Source organism: Nannobrachium achirus (genome assembly GCF_963921795.1).
Source record: "Nannobrachium achirus genome assembly, chromosome: 7".
Taxonomy (NCBI): domain Eukaryota; kingdom Metazoa; phylum Chordata; class Actinopteri; order Myctophiformes; family Myctophidae; genus Nannobrachium; species Nannobrachium achirus.
Genome location: NC_137816.1, coordinates 36,186,135 through 36,210,712, shown reverse-complemented (window position 1 = coordinate 36,210,712; position 24,578 = coordinate 36,186,135). Strand labels below are relative to the sequence as shown.

Genomic DNA, 24,578 nt, shown 5'->3' with positions numbered 1-24,578 from the left:
ATGAACGCGGAGACCTGCGTGTCATACAGCGATATGACATCCATGGATTCATATTATAGCGCCTCTCTAGCGCAAGGTAGGGATCACCCATCGAACCCCTTTAGGACATTCCAGGCGAGTGACACCAAATACAGCCCCACTTTCCTGCCCAACAAAGGTCAGGCTTACGGAGAGAAGTCCCGGAGCCCATTCCAACAGGAGTGCCAGTCATTGGATGCCACCGCTGGGGACGGCACTTTCAGCAAATACCACATCTTCACTCAGAGGTCCTCTTGCAAAACACCCCCCGAGGAAGGCAAACTGCACAACGGAGCGCTCACCCCATGCTATGGTGAGTACAAGTACAACATAGCCTACGTAACTTTGTATTTATTTACACAGCCTAAACATCCATACTTAGCGTTGTTTTCTGCTATTTTATGTAGGCCCATCGTGAATGAAAAAGCAAATGTTCAATCTTTTGCAGACACTTTTTCCCTTTGATTGGTTCGATTTCATCCGCCGTGTGCTCCGCTGAGCTCCTTCCAAAGTCTGGTAGCCTAGTGGATTCCTTGAGCTTTTTTTGCTAACTTGCTTCTGTAACAACTGTATTTACAAAATGAATTCACAGGACTTCACAACTTACTACCAATATCAGGGCCAATAACTGTCCCTGGGATAGATCTTCTCGACTTTCACATTTTCCCTTCGGCGACGGAATTAGATTAGGGCACATAATGCGATAATCTTCATTACAATCCTTAATATTGGGACTGAATCGGACAATTGAATTAACAGGTTTTCATATAGCCTAGTTGTGAGCTCCGTATAGCTCCACATGTAAAAAAAGAAAAGAAAGGAAAAGGTCTTACAATCCTTCGTGCTGCAGATAATAAGAAGATAACAAAGGCAATTGCCTATGAAGCAGCAGCTGTGCGCGCAAGCACACACACACACACACACACACACACACACACACACACACACACACACACACACACACACACACACACACACACACACACACACACACACACACACACACGAATATGTAGCTATACCAAAAATATGTGGCAAATAATTCTAGCATGCACGCAGACTGAACTGTGTAATTGTATATTGAACAACCCAAGTGGAACAAAACTCTTTATGACAAATATGTGCTCTTCTTTGTGGTGTATAACTGAATATAAATGTATCTTTCTTGGCCGACTATTACATTTAACTCAATTATACTGGCTCTAACTTTAGTAGCTCCGGTCATATGAAGCACGTTAGAGAGGTGAGCTTTAACCCTGACAGGCAGTGATGAGAGTGAGAGAGGTGACCGTGGAAACCTTGTATGTCCAAACCCGTTCGTTTTGTATTTATCATTTTAAACTAGTGAAAATCTGCTTGTAGATCTGCATGCATTTACACTAGTTTTGTGTGACAGTCTTGTATGATGAAGCAGGGCTTTACTTTACGAAAAAAGAAAAAACGCACAGATTTGAAACTTGGATATCCGAGGTTTCTGCCCGACTGTGACGATATTCGTCGCTTTCCCTCGATCGCCATGTCCTTCCATTTTCACCAGACATAGTATTATGTTGTTGATTATGCACCACACATTTTCTTTTCCATGATTTTCTTCTATAAAGTGTCATCCCAATTTCGATGGTTCAATTTTTGCATATAGTTTTAAGAGCATAGGCCTATAGCCTATTATTCGACCTTGATTATTCGACCATATTCATTGAAAAACTTGCACTAAACTTAAACAAATAATACACCAATAATTAATAAGGGTAATAATAATTAGCCCATAGGCTTACTATTTTAAAATGTATGTATCCAACATAATAATGAAGACAAACACAATTGTATAATAGGCTACTCGACAATTAAGACACAATTAGGTCTAACATTATGCCTGTTAAACTTAAGCTACATGTAAAGTTAAACTTTTAATGACAATTTTGACGAGCATAGTGTTGTGTAGGCTATCACTGCTTATTAAGTAATAATGAAATTGTTATTATTAGCAACAAATAATAGCCTATGTCTAATAACCACCGCCATAATCATAATTATCATCATTAATAATTATAATAGTTAATAATTATATTTTTCTTCTTCTAATATTTCGGAAGGGCCGGCCTGTATATGATAGTCTACATGTAGGCTTTAATAATGACAGATGTAGGCCTTGACATGAATAGTGATTGATCCTTTATAGGTCTAATAACAGTTATCTTAACAATATTTTGATAATAGTTACTAACTAGGCTACAGGCCAGGCATATGGATTTGGTAAATCGAGATAAAATGAAAATACTCTATTGGCCAATATATGCAAAGCATAATGGTTGATTTATAGACTTAGCAGAGGAAGGAACGTCATATGATATGACTAAACATTTAAGAATAAATAAATAAACGTTTCTTTATAAACAACAGAACCATATATTAAACCTTTATATTCTATTTCCAGGCTCATTGTATAGCCTAATTAATTCGAAATTATGCATTAATGCGAACAATTAAAGCTAGCCTACTGTAAGTTTGGTCATAAATTAGGCTAATTAAATTGTATCCTATCTAGTGATTTATTATTGTAATCTTAAACTTACGTTATTTATATAGACCTTTTAATTGAAATATTAAAGTTTATCAGTGCGGGGGAGATCAGCGCTTATTTGGGCCCGACCTGCTTAATTTATAGGATAGGCTCCATGGCATGCGTGTGATGCTGTCGCTTGCCAAAAAGAACAGATCTACAAATTAACTGAGCATGACGCGCATCTAGCTTAGTGACTTGCCAAAAAGAAATAAGGTTTTATAGGGCTGTGGTTCCCAAATGTTTTAGCCCGTGACCCAAAAGACCCAAACTAGCGAAAATAGCAGCTATAATAGTGGCTATAGGCTACTACTTAGATATATTATATTTTATTTATGGCATTTCTTAGACGTATTTATTTGTTTGTTTGATTTTCCTAAAAATAAAATGATATAGGCCTATTTATTTTTATTTTTTCATTTTTGTAGGAAATGAAAAGAGTCGTGATACATAAAAATTGGCTATAGGTCTGTTCATCAAGTCAGGCTGCTGCGCCAGTAGCCTATAGGTAGGTCTATTAGTCGCCCTTATTTCAGCGCAGGTAATCAGTCAGTGTAACAAGCGAGTTAATGCGAGTGTAGAAATAATAAAGCAGTAAAATGCACGGAGCTATTATAGAACTCACGCATTAGGCTACTTACTGTAATGGGACTCACATGCAGACTGCAGTGGTGGAAAAAGTAGGCTACTCAAATATTTTACAATTACTTGGGTAAACTGTAAAAGTATCAATAGGCCTACTGCAATATAGAAATACTCTGTTACAAGTAACGTCCAAAATAAAGTTCAGTAGGCCTAAAAGTATAAAGTGTTTCCATCAAAGTATAGCTATACTCTGTCTTTAAGCACCAAAAGTAAAATAAAGTAGCCTACGAATGTTCAAAAATAGCAGATGTACAAGCTCACATAAGGCGTTGGGATGCGACGCTTTGTGAGCTTTGTAGATCGGTTATTTAATGTATGTTTTAATAGCCTATATCTGCAGAGTAGGTTAGTAGCTGTTGCAGTAGCCTAAGTGGAGTAGGCTATAAGTAAAATAAATTGGAAATACTCAAGTGAAGTAAAATACATAAAAAATGTACTTACTGTAAGTAGAGTCAGCCTACTTGAGTAAATGTACTTAGTAGTTACATTACACCACTGAACAGCATGCAGTCATATAGGCTATATTCGGGCAAATGTAGGCCTACTGCATGTTTGGTATAGGCAAAGACCACTCTTCTTATTACACGATGGACAATTTCCTGTTTCCTGTTTCATTTATTTATTTATTTAGCTTCTACTTATTTCTTAATGTTAGTTTCATGACGTGGCGTCGTTTTATAAATTCTAATTAAATGTGACTCATCACTCATGGAGAAATGCAGGCCTGATAATCACCTCGTTGAGCTGCCTGACGGAGTTTCAAATCGAATGGAATCCAATCAACGAGGAAAGAAAGATATACTGTATGCTCGATGAAACGTTAATTGATGTTCAAAATGAAGTGGGCGATTATGGTTTTGGGAAATGCAATAAGAAGGACATTTAAAGGGGAAGACCACCCATTTTCAAAATTGAACTATGTCATTAATATACCTTAGAGGAGTTGTGTGGAAATAGAAAAAAAGTTCCCCCCCTTCTGTGTTGCCTAGAACTGGAGGATTGATTTTGGGGTTTGTATTGTAAATTACAATGTGTGATGTCATCAAGTTGTAATTTACAATACAAACCCCAAAATCAATCCTCCAGTTCTAGACAACACAGAAGAGGGGGAACTTTTTTTCTATTTCCACACAACTCCTCTAAGGTATATTAATGACATAGTTCAATATTGAAAATGGGTGGTATTCCCCTTTAAGTAACAATTGGCCTACAAACTTCACATCACCAGTAGGCTATTTTGGTGTGTGCATGGAGACACAAGGATGATTTTAAAATTGAAATTATAAAGTGACAAAGGTTGATTACTCTAAATCTGAATTACTCAAAGGGTTACTGTGTCAGCTCTGAAGTGATCATTGGACAATGAATTATTTTACCCATTTTTATATCACAAGGTTCTATGGGGCTCTTGTTTTTTCATCTCTTAGCTGAAAGCGACATGCTTATGCTATTTTTGGGATGCTATATGATTAATTCACTGGGACATTAGTGGACAAGTCACATAAAGATCAACCTGTTTCAGTGCAGTGAAACCCAACCTGTGGTTCTGGACCCACTGGTGGACCGTGAGGATATTACAAGTTGGCCCCCAAATAATTGGCAAAACACTACGATTTTAATGATAATATAACTTTAATATTACAAAATATATATGGATTAAAAAAAAATGCTTCTGGGGGTCCCTGGAACTAAATATTTTGAAATGGGAAACAGGTTTTTAATTTTTTTAGAAGGATTTGAAATATTCAAAGGCTTGCACAAATATTCACGATTTTTCAAAAATTGCAGATTTATATATATATATATATATATATATATATATATGTGTGTGTGTGTGTGTGTGTGTGTGTGTGTGTGTGTGTGTGTGTGTGTGTGTGTGTGTGTGTGTGTGTGTGCTATCTTTCAATAGTTAAAGCACAAAGTAATGTGTAATAATGCGTTCACTGTCTAAATGGGTTAAACCCCCTCCCCCTATGAACGATAGACTGTGGTCAGATTGGTGGGCCGCGCCCGTGATCACTTTCGAGATCTTCATGTGGGCCCTGTTCCAGAAGAGGTTGGGAACCACTGCTCTGTTGTTTCAGTGTCATCTCTTCCTGGTTAGAACTGACCTGCACTAACCGTCCTGCCCTCATCTGTGTGGAGAGGGCGAGAGATCCACTGTGTTTACAGACCAGGGAGAATCAGTTAGTAACCCCACGGCATCAAAGCACTGCCATTTGCAACATTTTGGCTCAGAGCTATTTGTAATAAACCTTGAACCTCACTCCAAGTAAAAGTGTTTTACTGCAATCTAGTTATTGACCTGTAATTAGAGCCGGATCACGTTTTGATGCTCTCTTTTTTGCAACGTAACCAAGAAGTGCAATGGTCTCAGCAATAACATGCGACCAATCCAAGATCAAAGAAGCAGCACTTCATGTTATCATCTATTTATTATTGGGAAAAGGGACAATTTCAGCCACACAACAAAAGTTAAAGTAACACACATTTTGCTGTACTGTTCTGTTGTCTTGCAGTTGTAGCCTGATTTCCCCTTGCAGGATCACTGTAAAATATACTCAGTGTTCAAGTCTCTTTGGTTACATGTCTAAACTCTCAGAGCTAAATGAACACTCGCTGTGTAGAGGTGGTTATTGACAATCGGATACAATAGCACCATTATTATCAATGTGCTCGTGTCTACGCTTTTCTATTGTGCTTTCTTCTGCTGCTGTCCATGCTGTAGCACAACCATTTTAAGTCCTTCTTAATGGCCGTCTCCGCTGATTGGTTTGAGCAGGGAGTAATGGGAACCAGTCATGAAGCGTAGACAACCAGGGCACACTTCAGCAGGTCGATGACATGAGTGGAGGTGACAGGGACTCAGGATCGTTTTACCATTTAGTTTAAGTTTTGGCACTGCAATTTACATTAGCCTCAATCTGCATGGCCCAGTGAGAGAAGCACAGCTTCAAAAAGGCTCGTATAGACTCCTGGCCCTGTGCAGTCTAGTCTGAACAGAGAGCCGTAAATGTATGTATAATGTGTGTGTGTGTGTGTGTGTGTGTGTGTGTGTGTGTGTGTGTGTGTGTGTGTGTGTGTGTGTGTGTGTGTGTGTGTGTGTGTGTGTGTGTGAGAGAGAGAGAGAGAGAGAGAGAGATACTATTTTTTATTTTATTTTATTTTATTTTATTTTATTTTATTTTATTTTATTTTATTTTATTTTATTTTATTTTATTTTATTTTATTTACAGGTTTCAGGACATTTCATTTCAGATGTTGTGGGTTTCCAATAGGGTGCATTTGCCCAGGGCTGTTACAAAGTAAAGTATAAAGGACCACATAGGGGTGTAATTCAAGTAAAAACACAAACATTTGTGAAAAATTATTCGCTCACAGCAGTGCTCAGTAAAACCCAAAGTACTGATTTAACTCTGACACGGTTCACTCTCTCAGTATTAAATTAACACTTTAGATGTGTTATGCCTCTGTAATAGAACTTTTACTTGGGTTCTTTGTTGTGGTGTTTACTGCTATCTATGAAGAACTACAGCAGATCTGTTTCATTATGCTATTTCAACACACTTGTTAAACTGTGTATTAATCCATTATGGATTTTAATCACTGGATCCTTGGGAAATAATATGAATGTTGTTCAGTGAACCTCACTGTGAAGGGTTTTTCATTTTAGATGCTTGGCACAGAAAACACCCACTTGAATGCAATGTCTTTCAAACAGATGACAAATATTTATGGTGAAGGGGAGAGAGGGAGAGAGAGAGAGAGAGAGAGAGAGAGAGAGAGAGAGAGAGAGAGAGAGAGAGAGAAGTTAAGGGACAAAGAGGAGACGGGAGTAAGAAAGAGAATGCGAGAGAGAGAGAATGAGAGAGAGAGAGAGAGAGAGAGAGAGAGAGAGAGAGATATGATTTATCAGTCTTTAGTTTTCTGGATGCACTATATATTTTGTTTTAATGGTCTGTGCACTTTATAGCAGCCTGCTGGGAAGGGTCTTCTCTCTATGCCGTCGGTAGAGTTGAATTTCAAAGTGAATGGCTACCCAGCAGGTTCTGGTCCAAAATTGCTACAAGTACACATGGGTTTTGTGTCTCTGTAGCGTACGTACACACATGCAGCGTTGTTGCAAAAATATTGCAGAGACGAGGAAATGTGCTGTGCGTGTGTATATGCTAAGAGTGTGTCCGCACGTGCGTGCGTGAGTATTCTTGTGTGTATTTTATCCTGAACTTTTTCGATGACTGAAACTGACACCACACTTGACACATAGTGTTATGCTATTCATAGTGGTGTCATTTGTGCTTTCCACAAGAGACAAGGTCAGTTAAGACGAACAGAAACATTGAAACTGAAACTGCATCTCCATCTCCATCTGCTCATCAATTTGTGATTAGCTCTGGTTTTGCATACAGCAGTGTTGACAGGCGGCCACTGCCAATGCCAGTTCTGTGTGGTGTCGTTACTTGCAATCTGAAACAAGGGGCATCATATACAGCAGTGGTTCTCAACCTGTGGGTCAGGACCCCCAGGGGGGCCCCCAAATTATTTAGTGGGGTCCCCAGATGATTAACTTAATGTGCAACACTATTTAATCACTCAACAGTAAACAAACCAACGTAAAGTTTAAGTGTACTATAGAGGGTATCTGCACATTTCTAAAGTAGCAATTTAAGGACCTTTAAATACCTCTAAAATGACAAATGAAACATTAGCCAAATTGTCAAATATTAGAGGCAAAAATTGTGAAAATAGCCGATCTACATGCTCACAACATTGTTGTGAGCATGTAGATCAGTTATTTTCACAATAGAACCGTGTTATACAAAATGCAATGCCTCAACTCTTAGTGCTCGTCAGGGTGGTGGGTCCCCAGTTTGAATATGATTATTTTGGGGGTTGCGGCCTGAAAAGGTTGAGAACCACTGATATACAGAATATATCATCACTGTAAGGCAGAAACCTTGTATTTCCAAAAACATTACTTTTCAGGAAATTGAACCTGTGTTCCAATGGATCCAATGTAGTTATTATCTACTCTTGTAGATATATCATTGATTTACAAACATGTGTTAATGCTAAAACCCACAGACAGACCTAGCCACTTTCAACCTCCCTATTTTGGGCATATTATTATAGGTGGAAAACATTGAATTTCTTTCTTCTTCAAAATAGCAAAAATAGCAGGTCACAAAATTTGCTCATTTTGGAAGGCAGTGGCATATGATGAAGCTTAAAAGAGGGCTTGATTTATTTTTCTTTTTTCTTTTACAAAAAACATAAAAGATGAGATACAATACAAGGTTTCTCCCTGGCAATTACAATAAATACGATATACTATGTTGCAGTCATTGATACTTGCACTCAGGAGTTCAGTCTTGTATATAAGCTTGTCCACTTAGCTTATATATCACTTAGTCAGCCTGTGTGCAATCTGGCTAGCCACGCACTGTCAAAGAAAAGGTCGGTTCTTTTCACTTTTGCAGCAATGCAGAAGTCTGTAATCGAGAGACTAGCCTGTGTGAAGCCTCACAACAAGTGAGCCTCAGAGTTGGCTGAAATTCAGAGAACAAAGCTCCTTATTACAGCCCATTCCATATAAGATGTAAAAACAAACTCAATTAGAGCTACAAATAAATACTTAGCTCACGCACATTTCATCTGCTTCCTGCAGCCAGTTAAAAGACTTTCTCCCTCCATCTTTTTCTGTCCTTAGCCTCATGTGCACCTTGTGTTTCTCTTCTGTCCGTCTCTCTCCTGCGTATTGTTGTCTACGTCTAGTACAGTGGTTCTCAACCCCGTCCGCGACACCAAAAATAATCATATTTTAACTGGGCACCCCCCACCCTGACAAGCACTAAGAGTTGAGGCATTACATTTTGTATAACACCGGTCTATTGTGAAAATAGGCGATCTACATGAGCATGTAGATCGGCTATTTTCACAATTCCTGCCTCTAACATTTGACAATTTGGCCAATGTTTAATTTGTCATTTTAGAGGTATTCAAAAGTCCTTAAATTGTCACTTTAGAAATGAGCAGATCCCCTCAATACACTTAAACTTTATGTTGGTTTGTTTACTGTTGAGTGAGAAAACAACATTGCACATTATGTTAATCATCTGGGGACCCCCCAAAATGATTTGGGATCCCGACCCACAGGTTGAGAACCACAGGTCTAGTATTTGGGCCGTCCTCCTCAGTCCCCAGTTTGAGAAACGTTGTGTTGTCGATCTCTTTTGACCGCTGTGGGGTGTCTAATTTATAATGTTTCTTTTAAACACTGTGAGCTGACCCCAGCCACCTCAGCCACTAGAGTGTAGGAAGGCGCCCTGCTGCTTTACCAGCCAATTAAATTACACTTTGATGTGACCCCCTCATTTTTAACTCACAATTAATGGCCGTCTTTCTGTTCCAAAAGACATCTGACCCAAGCTAACTTTGGGAACTTCTACCCAAAGGCACCATGCCAGAAATGAAGTACAATCAATGGAATAAAAAATATATTTTTTATTATAAAAAAAGTACCTTTATTCTGACACACACACACACACACACACACACACACACACACACACACACACACACACACACACACACACACACACACACACACACACACACACACACACACAGTACATATTATATATGAAACTACAGGGATATTCAGTGTCACGTTTAAAGGGAAAGTGCAGACCCTGTAAAGTGGCGTTTACAAGACTCGTTCTCACTCAGGTCAGGTGCAAATACTCTTCGACATTAAACAGCTAGTTGGTCCCTAAGTTTAACATTTCTCTTCACAGCCAAATTTCAGTTTGTTTTGAAATACACTGTATATATTTTACTTGCTTGGTTTTTCTGGAACTTTCTCTGAGCACATACTGTAAACGTACAGCACCAACCTGCACCAATTGGCACACTTTTCTATATACTGTAGGTTAAACAGGGATAGGGAACTATTTCAGTTACACATTGTGAAAACAGTTGTAATATTGATTCCAGCCTCAGTGTGTGACAAAAAAACAAAACACCCTGGAACGTTTTCTCATGTCTTTCATGTCAGCAGTAACTGGAACTAGTGAGGAATCTAGAATCCACTGGAGCGAGAGAAAAAAAGAAGGAACATTCTGTGGTTGCATCTCAAAACATTTTGTACAGCAGATTAATTTGAATAAAAAACATACACACACTTGCAAGAAAAGCTTTGGGAGGTCGATTCTTGCAGTGTTGGGCTTACACTAGTACCAAAAACTAATATTAACTAGCACTTACTAGTTGGTGACCACTAGTGTACTACGTCATGTAATTTGGCTCAAACCTTTAAGGACATAATACTTTCATAATGTCTGAGAGAGTTGATGTTTTCCACAGCCAGGCACAGCCAGGCCTCCCTGCTCCCCTTCTTCGCTGGTTCCACAGGGATACCCTGACAGACATTATTTGCAATAAGGTTTTCTCATGGTTCCCCCCTCCATATGGTCTGGCCTCAGGGAGGGCTCACTGCTGTGCACCTTGGGCTGCATGGAGAGGCCTGCAGCCACGGCTGATAGCAGGGATAACAAGCAGGAGATTGTCACAATACCCTGTGCCTGCCAACAACCCATCAATGACATGACATATAAACAACAGCCTTTGATCAGGACGGAGCTCCTGATTTCAAACAGCTTGACAGCCCTGCCTTGTGGCAGCCATGGTTGCAGGCCAGGGGAATATGGTGAAATAACTCGAAAATATTTATGTTGGGATAAAACACACTTGCTCCTTTCATGACTAACAGGATGTGTCAGTCACGGACGGCACAGCAATGTTGGAGCTATTACACCCCCAGCCAGGGTCCTGCCACCCAAACATGGGTCCTTAGACCCAGTTACTCAGAGGCGGCATCTCTGCCCTGTAGATATAGTTCCATTCCCAGACTTTCTCTCAATAACTGAAGCCTTATTGGCTCATTGAATCATGCAGGACCGGGCTGTCTGAGGCAAAAACGGGGAAATCTCGCTATTTCTACTTCCCATTATTTCGACTACGGGCGTCGGCAGGTTAGCTACTCACCAGCGTCAGGGTTACTGAGGTTAGGGTTAGGGTTTGGGTTAGGTTTAGGCATAGAGGTTAACATTCACCAGCGTCGGCAGGTTAGCTACTCAACAGCATCGGCAGGTTAGCGTTTCACCAGGTTAACATTCACCTGCATCGAAATACTAGGACGTAGAACAAATGTTATATTGAAATATCGACAAAAAACTGCAAAAACACTATAAAAATTCATTTAAAAAAAAGAATAGGTAAGCAATTGTTTGAACACTTCAGTTCTAATTGCCATTTTTGTTATGTTTTTGATATTTATATATGTGCTGAACACATACGTAGCCCACATCATGTGTCCAATATTTATCACTAATAGGTGGCTACTTAATATTATTATTTGTTCATAAGAGATGGGGACATTAAAACAATAATGATCAGTAATGAGCACAATGAAATAGCCTGGTGTAGCCCTTTGGTGGCTGACCCGTTGCTGACCTCAAAAAGATATCACTGATCACCACGAGACTTATAGTTGGCCTAGTTTCCTGTCTTGCCATCATATTTGAATGATATCTGTGCATTCGTGCATCTGTGTGTGTAGTTTATGTACAAACTTGCATGCGTGCATGCATGTGCAGCCCTAATCTAAACAATCAGGTCCCACTACCTTGCAGCACATTACCCAACATGGCTGCATGTGTGTGTGTGTGTGTGTGTGTGTGTGTGTGTGTGTGTGTGTGTGTGTGTGTGTGTGTTCGTGTGTGTGTGTGTGTGTGTGTGTGTGTGTGTGTGTGTGTGTGTGTGTGTGTGTGTGCGTGTGCGTGTGTGTGTGCGTGTGTGTGTGCGCGCGCGTGTGCGTGCGAGTGTGTGCATGAGTGTGTGTGTGTGCGTGTGTGTGTGTGTGTGTGTGTGTGTGTGTGTGTGTGTGTGTGTGTGTGTGTGTGTGTGTCTGTGTGTCTGTGTGTGCGTGTGTTTGTGCGTGCTTGCGTGTGTGTGTGTGTGTGTGTGTGTGTGTGTGTGTTGCTTTCTGCCCTGTGCTGAGTGCTAAGAAATGCAAAAGGAGTCCATAAACACACCCATCTCCTGGCTCTAACTTGATAAGGATCTAACCAAGCCAGGGACACAAGATGAACAGAGTTGAACCCCAGGTCCTGAAAATAACCTTGCAAGGCACGCTAAGAAATGATGCAGTGCTTAGAATCACCACTAGACTGAGCCAGAGAGAGTTTCCTGACAGGGTGGCTGTGGTCTCATAAAGCATCATGAAGCCATAAACTTGAAACCTTTGTTCTATAAACCCTTTCAAATACCATATCCTCTGAAATAAAATATTACAAATTGAACTGCAATTCACATTGTGGGTAAAAGAAAGTTCAGATGGAGAGTTCATGTGAAGAGTTCTGAGAAGAGGCTTTTGATGATGATCTAAGCTTGTGGAACAGGGCACAAAGAGTTACCAACATAGAAAAGCACACTGGCACAGAGAGCATTATGGGAGTTTATTATCAGTGTGTGGACATGTGTCCATGTGTACATGCCTAGAAATGACTGGCCACCAAATTACTGCTGATGGGCAGTTTGCAGCAGTTGTCTTATTTTATCAGACTACAGTTGAAGCCCGAGATAGCATTCCATATGAGATAGCAGTATTATTGATGAACTGCAACAGGAGATCCAGATAAACTCCCAATGCACAGATTGACAAACAGCCTGACAGATTTCATTTGTCACACAACAACATAACTCAGAGAAAGAAGAATCTGTTCCTGGCACTGCAGACAGTGCAGAGTATAATATACCATAGACTTTACACATCTATCTCAATTGTCTTTCATTTCTATCCAGTGAACATGACATGCTGTGTCAATGACAATACGCCTGATAAAGACGCTACAGCATCAGCTGCCTTTCATGCATTCCTTCACTATTACCCTTTTATAATGATCATAAGCGCGAGGCGTTGTGAGCTTGTAGATCAGCTAATTTCGACAAGGAACTTTGGTATAGAGGGGAATCTATGATAAGGTTATGTGGGTCCCTGCTTCATCTCTCTCTCAACTAAGGTGTCCTTGGCCTGAAAACATTGAAGACCCCTGTCATAATTCACAATTAATACCACTTCTAATGGTCTTTCTCCCTGTCTCCCTGCCAGGTAAAGACAGCACAGGTCTCACAGACTCTGAACTGACCTCCCAGTCCTCTGACACCCCAGGAATGGACGGAGGCTATCTGGGTGTAAAAGACCAGGCCATCAAGGTCGCTTCTGATAGGCCTCTGGGCACCGACCTGGCGAGCCAACTGGATAAAGGTGACGGCGGAGAGAGCAACAAAGGAAAGAAAAGACGGAACCGCACCACCTTCACAAGTTACCAGCTAGAGGAGCTGGAGAAGGTCTTCCAGAAAACACACTACCCTGATGTGTACGCCCGCGAGCAGCTGGCACTGAGGACTGACCTGACTGAAGCCCGCGTGCAGGTAAAGTGTAATACATGTAACACATGAAATACATACAAAATAAGTCACTGATTGTGTTTTTGTGGCTGAGATTTTTAAGCAGCCCTGGACAGCAGATTAAACAAATTAATTCATATTTTAGCCCTCAACAAGATCCAGAGACTACAGATGTGCCATTTCAAAGCTTCACACGTCCTGCCATTGGCAAGACAGTACATTTTCAGGGGATTTGCAGAACATTGAGCTTGTAGATCAGCTATTTTTGCTATGTATGTCCTTCTCTGACTTCGAAGTTTAAATCTATCTATGAAGGTGGATTCTGCTTTTCAATGTGAATGGAGTGGTTTCTTGCCAGTTGCAAGTTTCTGCAAAAATACGCTCCATAAAACTTAGAAAGGCAAAACAGGGAAATAAACTGCAATGTACTGCATCTGCAGGACATTTGCCGGAAAAGAGTAATACCGAAGAGTTGAAACGGCACAGTTGTAGCGTAGGAAAAACATTCATTTTTTAGTCGTATGGAATTGAACATGTCTTGTTTTATGAATATTGTGTTGGTTATAATAGTTACAAAACCAAAGAGACAACCAGAGCTGTTTTTAAGTCTTTTGGTACAAGTTCAAGTCAGTAGGTTAATCCAGACCTGTGATAGTGATACATTTGAAGTTGCATTCTTTGAATAAGCTATTGCTTCAGGGTTTTACTGGAAGTTTTTGCTTTTAAGTCTCAAGTCAAGTCTTAAAGCAGTCAAGTCACAAGTAAATCAAGTCCCACGGCAGAGGAGTACAAGTTAAGTCGCGTTAAGAGCTTTTTAGTCTTACTTGAAGCCAAGTCTTATGTGTACAGCTCCAGAGAGAACAAATTAAATATCAAATATACAGAGCATTGAATGAAACCGACACATGTCAATTTGTAATGCTGGACTGAGAGTAAGGAATAAAAACAATGGAGGCATAATCAAGCAACAAGGCCATATATCCACATGGATGTTGCCTTCCAGTAAATCAAACAAGCTCTCCGTCCGAGAGCAGCAGACAATATTTGGAGAGCAGAACCTCATGGATCCATCAACATCTGCAGCTCTGCAGAGATAACGTCACTCATGGAACAGCGTGAGAGATTTATCTGCTAGTGTGGGAGTAGAGGGAGAAAAAGAGAAAGGGAGTGGGAGCCAACACAGGGCGGGGGGAGTGGGGGGGGGACAGAGGGGCAGCGGGGTCTGAGGTTTGGGGCTGTCTGGGCCTCATATGTTCATTGTCAAGAGAAGCAGACTGTCATTAACATACGAGGAGACACATTCTACTCTGCTCCAGCTTCCATCATGTTCTCTACCCTGCACCTGAACCTGAGCTCAGCTATGCTAGCAGCTACAGTATATTGAGTCAGCCCTGCGGCATCCTATACCCCGAGACCTGAAACCTTCCTGTGACCTTCCTGGATGATTTGCATATAATCCTTTCATGACCACCCTTGCATTCCAACTTCGTTGGACGGCAGACAGACTATGAGGCAGTGTTTGTGAGTGCGCGCACGCACGCACGCACGCACGCACGCACGCACGCACGCACGCACACACACACACACACACTCACACACACACACACATATGTGTGTATGTGTGTGCGTAAGCTTGCATGTGCATATAAGTGTGTGCACCAGAGACAACCAAAAGCCCCTGGATTCCCTGTGTTTTTCTTTCATTAACTTCCTGTTCAGAGAGGAATGTGTCCCCGCTGTGGTCTCCAGTGAAGGTGTGAAAAACCTTCCCATGAGCTTTTTAAGCAAGCTGAGCGTTTGTTCTTTCTGATCATGCGCTTGACAACATAAACAACTTTTGGGAACTTTTTTTTAGAAGCATTTCCCCTTTGCCGTCACATGACAAAAGGAGATCCTATATACATCTTCACACATCTCTTTGTCGAGCGACTAGTGTCTAGCACAGTGAGTGGTGGGAGAGAAATGAGGAAAAAAGTGAGATTAGCCCCAGATTAAATCCAGTCTTTTACATGACGTGTTGGAACAGTGACCAGAAGAAAAAAAAAAGCGTGGCAGTGAAACACAGGAAGTGTCTGCAGCCAGAGGGTTATAACTCAGTTCTGAGACTCTGAAGGTATGCTTCTCTGCTGTGCTCCTCTCGCTATCACACACAACCGCCTGCCTTCAGCTGGTCTTGGCTTTACAGCCCCTAGCCTTCCCAACGGCCCTCTTAAAACACTCAAGTTAAAAAGATAAAAGAGACAAGATGCCTCGTCAGTCAAAGAGCGGGGCTGCGCAGCACTTTATCCAGGTCATTCACACGAAGACGCGCTCACAGCTCATGAATCTTGAGGTTATGCTGTAAGTGGACAAACTGCTCAGCAAAACCCAATGAGAGTCTGGAAGTGGGTGATTTCATTACATATTTTTGGTTTTAAAAGACAGGATGATTTAACTACAAACTCTGAACATTGGTATCGTGGTAAAGATGGTGATATCATACATTCGTTGTCTGGTGGCTCTGGTGTGACAGAACAAGAGGGCTTTATTTAAAATGTTAGCCCTGGAGATGTTTGCTTTTTCTGTCTTCTGGTTTCAAAGGGAGAGAGTAAGTTCAGCTCTGAGTCATATGCACTACAGATACACGGGAAGGTCAGGGGTCAAGGGTTAGGGGTTTCAACAACATTGCGTCTCTCAGGCTCACCATTCTGTCAGTCTAAAAAGCTCAGAGAGTCAAGATGGTCTTTGACAAGTAGAGTTCAGCATGCAAACACAGGTGTTCATATGAGCTTACACTTCCAAGCTGAGGACTGAAGATATGTCTGTGTAGTCCATTTAACCACTTAAGCCCTATTTCAATAACAGCAAAATACTCAAAACTAAAAATCAACGCCTCATGTTGCAACTTGCAACATATATCTGCTATTTTCGCTATCTTTGAAAATTCTAGATCTTTTTTGACGATCTTCACCTACCCGACCATGCCATGTTGAAAGTTGTAACATCTAACTTATTTGTTGTATTTCAGTGTTGCTCTACGAAAATAACAGATTTTGGTTTTTTGATTGATTGTTTCCGCAGAGTGAATGTGGCATGTAATGCAATAAGAAATGTAAAGTAATGCAATAAGAAAGAAAAACTAATAATACAAATGAATTAAAAAAATAAGCAATTTGGTTCCATTTCTAAGAATAGTCCAAGCTGCTCATCATTGATAAACTTTATTGAAGCGAACCTCCTGATATTAAGGATCAAGGACTGAATCATACTTTATGTTTTATATTATAACATTCACTCATTCACAAGGGCGCGTTCGGAAATACAGCACTGAGCGCACTGGCCGATACAAACTAATACGTGACGTGAGTGCGCTCGGTGTGGGAATTTTCAAACGCACCCTATATTTCCTCATTGAGATCTGGAAACAGCTTTGAGTTGGAAAATCCAAACGTTTTCCCGTTGTAAGAGGTGTTTGATACTATCTCCACCTCTCCGAGGACCACTTCCATGGCCACATATTTCAATGAACTGATTCACCTTTATCCAAAATGCTTTACATTAACCCATTCACACACTGGTGGTAGAGAAAACCATGCAAGGCACCAACTTGCTCATCAGGAGCAGTTAGGGGTTAAGTGTCTTGCTCAAGGACAGATTCCGATTCCCAAGCGGCCACTCCTGAGCCACTGGCTTTTAGGAAAGACTAAAAAATGGCAGCATCTTTCAAACAAGATTTCAAGACCTTGTTAGTGCCACATCATTCTGGGAGAACCGAGCCCAGGTATAGACTTGGCTTCGTTTGCTGTGGCGTGGAGGCTGACATGAGTGACAGCAGAGGCAGGTTATCAATCCTTGCAGCGGGTCTCTAACTTCAAAGTGTTTTGAACCCCAAACAGCCCTCCTGCTGGGGCCAGTTTGGCGTTTCTCTGCTCTTTCTCTCTGGGCTGTAACATAAATAAAGCCTCATTGTAAGTCTCTGAGCTACTTTAGCTGTCAAGGTCTTTGCCAATTACTGTCACTACTGAGTATGCACAAAATATGTTTTCCCTACATAATAGCCAGCAGACTCTGCTCTAAACAAAGGTCCATCAGATAAGAGTACAGAAGTGTCTGGTTGGTTGTTAGTTACATTGTCAACGCTGAGTGCAAAACTAGGCACCTTCCAACCTTATGCTCAGATATAGTGAAGAGGGGATTCATTAGTGAGACAAAAGAGTGAGCTTGTGCATTGCATAACATTCAAAGAAATATAGCAGGTAGATTAAGTGAGGGGAGGGAGAGGGAAATGCTTGAGAACATCTAGAAAATAATGTATTTGTCCATCATCATATCTACCCGCCTTTTTTATGCTAGAGACGGTAGCATCTCAAAGCCAAGAGCTTTAGGCCTCAGGAAATTAAACAGAAAATGAAAACAAGCTCTTGTTATAATCCCGTATCACTTTTCAATTTCCCCAATTCTCAAAAGAGGGCTGGAAAGTATGGGCAGTTAAACGAAAGTTGAACATTGTCAGGAGCCCAAGACAAAAAGTGTGAGAAAATAGTAATACCTTGACAGGACACTGGTATTCACCAATTGAATTTAAGAGGTGATTCAGCTGTGTGCATAAATAACATGCAACATGCCTATCTGTAGCATCTGTAATAGTAGTATCTTCAGCCTTGGCCGTGAGCCTTGGGATCATTTTTCTATTCAAAGGAAAGATCTTATCTGTATAAATACTGGCATCAATAGTAAAGTATTTCCTTGAGATCTATGAAATATATATGCGGTTCTAGGCTGCACGACAACCCCCCCCCCCCCCTCTCTCTCTCACACGCACGCACGCACGCACGCACGCACGCACACACACACACACACACACACACACACACACACACACACACACACACACACACACACACACACACACACACACACACACACACAGCACGCACACACACACACACACACACACACACACACACACACACACACAGCACACACACACACACACACACACACACACACACACACACACACACACACACACAGAGTGGGTGGAAGTGAATCTCAGAAGCAACCTGCACAGCACACGCTGGAATATCAGGCCCTGATTCCCTGAATCTGGGAAATCCTTGAATCAAACCCAGACACTTCGCCACCAAATCACGAGAGGGTTTCGATGGCAGGTCTCACAGAGATGAAATGAATGTACTAAATCCTGACTTTTTTTTTCACCCTGCAGGTCTGGTTCCAGAATCGACGAGCCAAGTGGAGGAAGAGGGAGCGTTTCGGTCAGATGCAACAGGTCCGAACGCACTTCTCCACAGCGTACGAGCTGCCTCTTCTAACCCGACCTGAGAACTATGCACAGGTAAGTGAACGCTGGCAGGGCATGAGTTGTCTGGGAGGCATAATAATATATGTGCCAAACATTTCGTATTTTGCCAGTCAAAGCCAGATCAAAAATAGCAGATCTACAAGCTTGTTGTGAGCTTGTAAAGCTATTATCAGCATGCACACCATAGTATGGCATAAACGAAGCATTAGACAGCATTATTCATTTAGTTAGGCTTTAAGAAGGACAAGTGTCTGTGTGTGTATGGTGTATTTCTTTGTCTTCTTTGCAAAGCACAGTGGAGTAATAGGCTAGTACTTCTTCTCAAATCATTTCTGTGCACATCTGGCCATCATGATGACAGCCTGGGCCCCCAGCACCCTTGCCCCTGTCTCATACACCCCTCCCAAATACAGCTCCCATAGCAGCTTCCTGAGCAAGGGCCTCGGAGTGAGGGAATCGAAACAGGAAGCATGGATATTTAAGTAGACAGTCATGGAGAGCTAATGCAGGACTGAACTCTGTGAACGAGAAAACTACACGTTAGAGTGCTTAAAGGGGAAAAAACTGTTTAGCTGCTACCTTCGTTTGTTCACTGTGGCAAAATAGTGAGAATGACGTCAGGAAATATGACTCAGATTGATTATTATTAATGGTGTCCCTAATGCTGAAACAGGCCGATACTGAGAGATGGTGGAATTCTCTATTATTTCTATAGACCGGTGTTTCTCAAGCTTTTTCATATCAATGAACCTTTAGTCAACTTTAGAGTTTAGTCTCTCAGACCAAATCTTAGAATATTTATACTGTATATATGTTTTTATTGTTGGATAGGATTTTGTCCAGAATAAATAACAATTATTGTCCAATTATGGCTAATTAGGCCACATGCTAAAATCAGTGCTGTTAGGCAACGACTTCTGTTTCGTCTGCATCGGTGCAATGTTACGCTTGTGACATCCACCATCGTCCCAACGCTGTACATTTTAACATAGGATGGAGTAATGCTGTGGTTTAACAATGGGTCCGTATTATGGGGATCGCCTGGAACCCCCTCAAGGACCCCTGGCGAGAACCTGCAGATAGACTATATAGTATATACAGTATAACCAGGGGCGTCACACCAAATTCTGGGCCCTGGGTACAAGGATTCACTGCGGGCCCCCCATGAATGTTAACTATGTGCCGCGCTGCGAGCTTGTAGATCTGGTATTTTTGAAAAATCGTGAAAATGTGTGCCAAGAAACCTATGTTTCCATGTCAGTGATGCTCAAACTTTTTCATGTGAAGGACCCCCCCATCTCAAAATATTTAATTCCAGGGACCCCCCCAGAAGCAAAATTTGAGTTAAAAAATACATATATTCAAAGATTTGCGCACATTTTCACGACTTTTCAAAAATAGCAGATCTACAAGCTCGCAGCGCGGCACTCGGTGCCGCGCTGTGAGCTTGTATATCTGCTATTTCTCAATAGCTAAAGTTACTAGGGCCCCTCCACCTTGGGCCCTAGTAACTCAGTCCCACTTTCCTACCCCTTGTGACGCCCCTGAGTATAACCATCAACAGTGAACTCAAATGCACATCCACTGTCTTTCTATTTCAGATCCAGAATCCATCTTGGATCGGTGGCGGCAGCGGAGCATCTCCTGTGCCAGGCTGTGTTGTACCCTGTGACACTGTGACCTCATGCATGAGCCCCCACCCGCACTCTGCCGGAGGGGTGTCTGATTTCCTGGGTGTGCCAAGCCCAGGGGGTCACATGGGACAGACACACATGGGCAGTCTATTTGGGGGCCCACCCGGCGTGGGCACGGGCATCAACGGGTACGATCTCAACATGGACCCTGACCGCAAATCCTCCAGCATTGCTGCCTTGCGCATGAAGGCCAAGGAGCACAGTGCAGCCATATCATGGGCCACATGATGTGTTAATGCTGACTGGGAGATCCTTTCCAACCAATCCCTCCTCACAAAACCCTCCCAAACAAAACAAAATAACCCAATATGAAGAGAGTGGGCACTAAAATGTATAACTGGCGTGTAAACAGTGACTACCTTAAAAAACAGGAAATGAGTACAGAAAACATGGATGGAGCTAAATGACCCATGAAGAGACCATGGAAGGATGATGGACACGGCGTTGCTGGATGTGTCTTTTTTCGGGCCAGAGACAGCAACAAGAATCATTGTGTTGAAGTGCTGTAATATAAGCCACGCTGCAGTATACAAAGTCAAATGCTCAGTGTTAATTTGACTCAGAGAGGAGTTACACATGGATACATTAACACTGAGGATTTTATTACTCTGTGTAGAAATCCAGAGTTAAATGGTCACTCTGTATTTTGTTGTGCAGTGGCCGGTAAGAAAAGGCAAAGTAAAACCCAAATCATAGCTGAATTATTTCAAATGAATCGTGCACTTAATTTGCTCAAATACAGCAAATGCTCTTCTGTACAGAGCTGTCAATGTCATTGTAGCTTTTCCGTACAAACACATTTTTATTATCTTCTTATTTAAATTTTGAGTGTAATGTTCCCTCTCAACTTTCTTTCTTTTCTTTTTATTCCCCAAATAATGTGTTTAAGAATCCTTTAAACATATTGTGTTTAATATATCATTCTTCCATACCGTATTGCATGGCTTTTTAAAGCAGAGAGAGGACGGCAACATTTTCATATTATGAACTTTCTCAGCTACAACACAAAGCCTGGAGCTGCAGCCCTGCTTTACACATCATCCAGCGCTATTTGGTTTTACCTTTCAGCATTTAAAAGTCAAAGAAATGAAATATGTTTTTGTTTGAGTGTGGGCAGAGGGAGAGATCTACCTGCCACACTAGAGTCTGGAGGCCAGGGTGGAGAGGAAGGGTGGAGGAGATGGTGGAGGGCGGTGAGGAAGTGATGTGTGGGAGTATTGCGAGGGACACAGCAGGCCTGCTGCTCTCAGGGCTGCAGAGCCTGGGAGCACCAGCCTCCAAACACAGCCAGCACTGTTTTCAAGAGGACAAGCTCAAAGTGGACCTGCCTGTACCCTTTGCATTTCCACTTTCTGAAGGTTCCACCGAGACAAGTGCCCACCAGTCAGTCAGCCTGCCAGAAATAACACCCAGACCAGCTAGAAAGACAGCAGACTGACCTGGGGGAGGTTATTCTTTCTAATATTGACACTTTAAAACACTGAAAAGATGTCAGCTCTCAGCAGCTTTAAAAAAAATAATCTTATATGTCATCATCTTTGATGTTTAGGCAGTCGGGCCTGTCTCGTAGGCTATGTGAATGTTATTTCGTGGTCTACTCAATTTGGTTTGGTACAGGGAGAAGTGTATTTTATTTCTTTCTGTCCTTGTCACATTTCTCTCATATTCAAAGCCAAACATTTGAAGTCATTAGCTTTATGCATGGATCTTGCAGATAGCTTCAGTATGGGGACATTGGCCTGCGCAGTCTGAAGTTTGAACCCATGCTTCATTCATTTTTCTTTTGTCTTGGGGTCGGAGCTTAGCTTGGACAGTTAAAGACATATGCGTTATTAAGTTCCCTGTCTCCTCCCTTGTTACAACCTTTTCGCATTTTCCTCTCAGGACACGTCTGCATATACGAGAGAAACAAGGGGAGACAAAAATGAGATGTAATGCTGCCTTTGCTGCCATCACACTTTGCCAAGAGTTCTGGCAATGACATAGATATGGTTTATCAGTTGGGCATACTGATATTTTACATTTTTTCCCCAAGATCTGATTTAGACCTAAGTCAAAACAAAAGGCTCTTGAGGGTTTGTAAAAGGAACCCGATACTTTGTATCTACACCTAAGGCAGTGGAACCATTTCTAATGCTTTAACCTGAACCACATTCACTCCACAGCCACACATAACCTCCTGGGTAGGTATGTGAGCCAGGATGCAGGGTATAAGCTGTCAGCACAGTGGATCAACGTGGGGTCTTCCAAATGACATCCAGTTTTTACTCTGCAGTTCAAATCTAATGCATATGCATAATACCGACTACACAGTCCATATATCCAACCTGGTCTGCTCTACAATCTGAACATGGGGCCTCTTTGCTCTCTCTCTGGTCTAACTGAGGGGGTTGCTGGGAGGGCGAGCCGTGATCAGTCCCCTGTGTTCCGGTGTTCTGGGAAAAGGACAGTGCACACAGCTGCGCTCAGGGGGTAAATGCAAAACAAACATGCCTCGCACATGCTTCCCCCTCAGCTGTCATGGCTCTGCTTTCAAAGGAGCCCCCACACTGCACTGGTTCTCGCTCTCTCATCGCTCTCTTCTACTCATCTCCGCTGGCCCAACGTTTCAGCCCCCACCTCGGGGTGCGGGGCTGGGCACAGCCGCACGGCCAACCCGGGAGGACTTTTTAATTAACACTGGGACATGTGGACTGTGGAGGCTGTAGATTGTGGGATTATATGCCTGTCTTCTTGGGTCAGTTCTGGTCTGCAGGATGGAAGCGTGGCCTCTGGGGTTTATATAATGGAAACGGTCTCCGTACAAAGCTCATGGACAGACAGTAGCTCAGGTTTACACAAACAAGATTCATTCTGTTATCCTTCACCATCTTTTTCGCATTTTACTACATGCTTTTATGTTCTTATGTTAACATCACCAATAATCCCTTGTCTTGTGACAGCACAGTAAAGTCCATCCCATTTAAAGCAAGCCGGAGCTTGCATTGGCAACCATAGAATCCAATAGAGAAAGTTACAGCTGGATAGGAAGTACATAATAGATTTTTGCAAAACGTCCGGTCCACAAGTGATGTCAACTTTCACAACCCTTATCCCCCTCACCCCCATCTTTTAATACTACTGAAGTTAGGTAACCAGTATAAACATAAGTATATAAATCTGTGTGCTGTTGTATGTGCATGTGCAATTTATGTGCATGCAAAATGGACTGATTTGGAATGTTATATGACCCATTGAAATGTTTCTAAGTTGATGTAAAATATTGTTTTATCTTTGTGAGATAACTGGTTTACCATTTGTGAGTGTATAATTTTTCTTTCTTTTGGTGTGATATGGACTAGTTATAAGGACAAATTGAGTTTCAATTATTTGAACTTTTATTTTCTTTCTCAAGGTGAAATATGGAATAATTATATATTGAGGTTTCAAAAATTAAGTTTGAAGATTTTCATGGCTCTAAGCTATAACGTAATCATGTTTTATTCTGTTCTGTTTTGTGTGATTAAAGTACAATAAGTTATTGCACTTACAGTATATGAAGATTCAATATTTATTTTTGCACCTTTGAAATGTATCAGGTACAATATAATTAACAGGTCAAAATCATTTACAAAAGAAGACAAGTAAGGGGCTTCTGATGACCAATATCTATATATGACTCTAGTCCAGGGTTTCTCAAAGTGGGTGCCATGACACAAGTCCAGGGGTGCCTCAGAATACTTAGAACCTTAATGAAATGGAATTGATTTGCACTGCACTTGGTGTGTTTTTTTCCGATCTACACCAAATATCTCACCAAAACATTCACCAAAAATAGCAGATCCAGAAGCTCACAACGCGCCACGTTAGATCTGATATTTTTGCCGAATGTTCCCCCCAGAATAGGAAT

General features: G+C 41.5%; 1 protein-coding gene across 1 annotated transcript; it reads left to right on the top strand.

The window, feature by feature from the left end:
• On the top strand, positions 1-20,917 carry alx4a (ALX homeobox 4a; the record flags this gene model as incomplete). Its single annotated transcript, XM_080729995.1, is given in 4 exon segments — positions 1-331; positions 18,900-18,919; positions 18,921-19,028; positions 20,597-20,917. Coding segments are annotated over 4 exon segments (780 nt in total).
• Positions 20,918-24,578: the final 3,661 nt, after the last annotated feature.